The sequence below is a fragment of the Helianthus annuus genome, chromosome 16 (genome assembly GCF_002127325.2).
Source record: "Helianthus annuus cultivar XRQ/B chromosome 16, HanXRQr2.0-SUNRISE, whole genome shotgun sequence".
Classification (NCBI taxonomy): domain Eukaryota; kingdom Viridiplantae; phylum Streptophyta; class Magnoliopsida; order Asterales; family Asteraceae; genus Helianthus; species Helianthus annuus.
In genome coordinates, this window is record NC_035448.2 from 203,876,039 (window position 1) to 203,879,315 (window position 3,277).

General features: G+C 37.7%; 1 protein-coding gene across 1 annotated transcript; it reads right to left on the reverse strand.

The window, feature by feature from the left end:
* Positions 1-231: 231 nt before the first annotated feature.
* LOC110915598 lies at positions 232-2,860 on the reverse strand. Its single transcript, XM_022160324.2, has 3 exons — positions 2,388-2,860; positions 2,183-2,299; positions 232-498 (listed from the first exon to the last, which is right to left on the reverse strand). The coding sequence occupies exons 1-3, from the start codon at positions 2,700-2,702 to the stop codon at positions 421-423; spliced, it is 510 nt and encodes a 169-aa protein (XP_022016016.1). The 5' UTR covers positions 2,703-2,860; the 3' UTR covers positions 232-420.
* Between the last annotated feature and the right edge of the window lie 417 nt (positions 2,861-3,277).

Consider the following 3,277-nt stretch of genomic DNA (forward strand, 5'->3'; position numbering starts at 1 on the left):
GGGGGGAGCGCGTTCTGTCTTTATGACATGTGAGTAGTGACGCGTTTTTAGGTACAGTTAGTCCTTCATACATTGTGACAATATAGGCATGTTGAATGGGTTGGGTAACTTTTTTACATGACGAAATTAACTGGGTCAGGTTCACCCTAACACTTTTTGTCCAACTTTTAATATAAATAACAAAAATATACATAATTGTTCTTGTTTTACCGACTTGACCGGTTCAAACCATTCATTAGTAATTGTGGGTGTAATCATTTGCGACTCAAATGGTCAGAGTCTTTTGAGTCACAAAAATAAAACATATTTCTTTACATGTACCTTAGTTAAGCCAGAAAAGAAACTAACATTAATACATGGTTACACAAAATCTTAAAAAACGAGATTGCATTTTACATGAAACAATATGCAACAACTGACCTAGCGATAACCATCTCTCCTATCTTGTTCCTCGGCCTCCTTATTGGCAACTTGAACCGATTTGAACCAAAGATACGCCTGTATTTTTAGCTCATTTTAGTAGACGTCTTTTGGATCAATTTACAAATAATTAATCTTAATAAGTTGATTACAAGGTCAGCACTTTCAGTCTAAACTACCAGAAACAAGACACGATAGAACACAAATATAATCAGGTTTTGATGTCATTCTAACTCGTTTAATAACCAATTTTGTGTTCTGTTTCGCTATAGTTCAATTGAATGGGTCAAGTCTTCTAAAATTGGAACAAAGAAAGTACACTTATTTTTAAAGGTCAACCCGCTATCCCTTCAAGACCAGTTTAACTCATTTATTAGAACTTTCCAACCCGTTTTTTGAAATGTTTAGCCCGATTACAACCTTTTAACCCGTTTACAACCCACCAACCCGTTTGACTCATTTAGATAACCAGGATACACTATTTAAGTGTGTATGGGTTAGGGTTGATGAGTTTGAAACATGGGTCGTGTTTGGATTCATCATATCAGCCCCGCCAACCCTACACGACTGACTGACACCTGTTAATAATTAGGGGGCGTTTGGTTCGCAGGAATTCAATGGAATTTAAGTGAATTGGAATCTGAATTCCATCTCTTAATATGTTTGGTTCGCAGAATTTGATGAAATTGGAATCTCAATTCCAATCTTCATTTGTTTGGTTGACAATGTAATTTGAATTGGAATTAGCATGAATTCCTTTAAATTCCTTTATGTGAAGGAATTCAAAATCCTTCCTATATGTGAAGGAATTAAAGTATTTTCATTGGAATCTTCGACCGTTTCGATCCGTACCGGTTTCGATCCGAACCGTTTCGACCCGTACCGTTTCGACGTGAATCATTCCGACACGAACCGTTTCTACGCGAACCGTTCCGACCCGTACCGTTTCTACGCGAACCGTTTCGACCCGTACCGTTTCGAATCGAACCGTTCTGACGCGAACCGTTTCGAAGCGAACCGTTTCTATACGAACCGTGTGACCCGTGCCGTTTCGAATCGAACCGTTTCGACCCGAGTCGTTTCGCCCCGTACCGTTTAGTCGCGACGAGAATAGTCAAAAGGTTATTGAGCTGTTTTGACTTTTGACAATCAAGTCAACACCCAATAAACGTTCAGCACTATGATTTAAGAAAAGAAAATCATGCTCAGAATCATATTGACAATCTAGCCCGTTCTCCCAGGAAAAAAAGGAAAATTGGCCCGACTCAATTTCGACACGAACCGATTCGACGCGAACCGTTTTGACCCGTACCGTTTCGATTAGAACCGGGAGTTGTGGGTGACGCGGTGATGGATTCCAATTCATTTGACAACCAAACACAACAAAAATGGAATTGAGATTCCAATTCCAACAATTTCCAATTCCAATTGGAATGTTTAAATTCCAAATCCAATTCCCTCAAATTCTAATTCCTATACAAATTTCAATTCCAATTCCAAAACATTCTGTGGACCAAACGCCCCCTTAGTTTTTTACAGCTTGTTCGGTAGGGGTGTTCGATACTCTGTTTCGAACCTATTAAACCGAAAATGAAACTATTTAAAAGCTAACCAAATTACACATTCGGTTGTTGGTCCAAACCGAATTAGTTTCCAACCCGAACTGATGAACACCTTGGGATTATTACCCTGCTTTCAAGCTGCTTACACAACAATAATCTTGAAAATGCACATCCAAACACTCCTAAAATGCTAAACTTACAGCAGTTGGGAGACCAGTAAACGCAAAGAACCCAAGCACAGGTGCATAAAACACGCTATCCGAATTCAACAACCCGAACACCGGCTTCTGATTCACATACTCAAACACCGACCCAATCTACATCAAACAACCCACAATTCATCAATCACAATAATCAACAAACAAACAAACAAACACATTATCCAACAGACAGAAAGAAGCTTACAGCAGCAATGGCAGTGATAGCAGATGCAAGCAAATAAACAAAAAAAGGAAGCTCAATACTAGATGAAGCTTGTTGGGCTTCATTTCGGGCCCACGGTGGAGGTTCTTCGGATCCGGGTTTGGCCCAAGAAGGTGTTGATTGTGGTTCTTCGTCTTCTTTGACAGCAAACACTGTTAACTTTCTGGGAAAATTTTGATGGGTTTTTTGATGGATTTTGGCGGTGAAAAGAGGGGAGCTTTTTAGGGGTTTTGTGAAGGTGGATAAGGGGAGACGATGGGGGTGTGAATTGGTGATGGATAATGATTGCATATGCATGATTCTTGTTGTTGGATTGAACCTGCAAATGTAAAGATTATTGTGTTTGTTTGTAGAACAGGGAGATTCGAAACCGTTGGTCCAGAAGTGTTCTTATAAAAATCTTAATTTCGCTTGGGTGAAGTACAACAGATGTGTTAAACAACAATTTTTTTTTTATTTCATAGAATTTTTCTACACATAACTACTCATTATATATTTTTTTTTTTTTTTTGGGTATTGGTCGTTGCCACTTCCAATTAGGGGACTAGGGGTGGAATCACTAGTGATGGATTCCATCACTCCCACTATCCAATTAAGTAATGCCATGTCATCAATCCAATTTCCATCACTAGTGATAGAAATGTAGGAGGGGTGGAATCACTAGTGATGGAATTCTATCACTTCCTCCCAATTTTTTTAATTTTTATTTTTAAATTAGAAATTAACAATAAAACACTAAAATTAAAAATTTCATTAATTTTAAAACATACTACTTTAATTTCACATACTAGAAACATACAATTTGTAAAAAAAAAAAAAAAAAAAAAAAAAAAAAAAAAAACCTACTCCTCGAATTTAACATACTAGGAACA

Coding starts and splice junctions, on each gene's coding strand:
- LOC110915598 (XM_022160324.2), bottom strand. CDS start 2,702: ATGCATATGCAATCATTATCCATCACCAATTCACACCCCCATCGTCTC. Junction 2,300..2,387: donor CTATCACTGCCATTGCTGCT/GTAAGCTTCTTT, acceptor TGTTTGATGTAG/ATTGGGTCGGTGTTTGAGTA. Junction 499..2,182: donor TTACTGGTCTCCCAACTGCT/GTAAGTTTAGCA, acceptor CTAAAAATACAG/GCGTATCTTTGGTTCAAATC.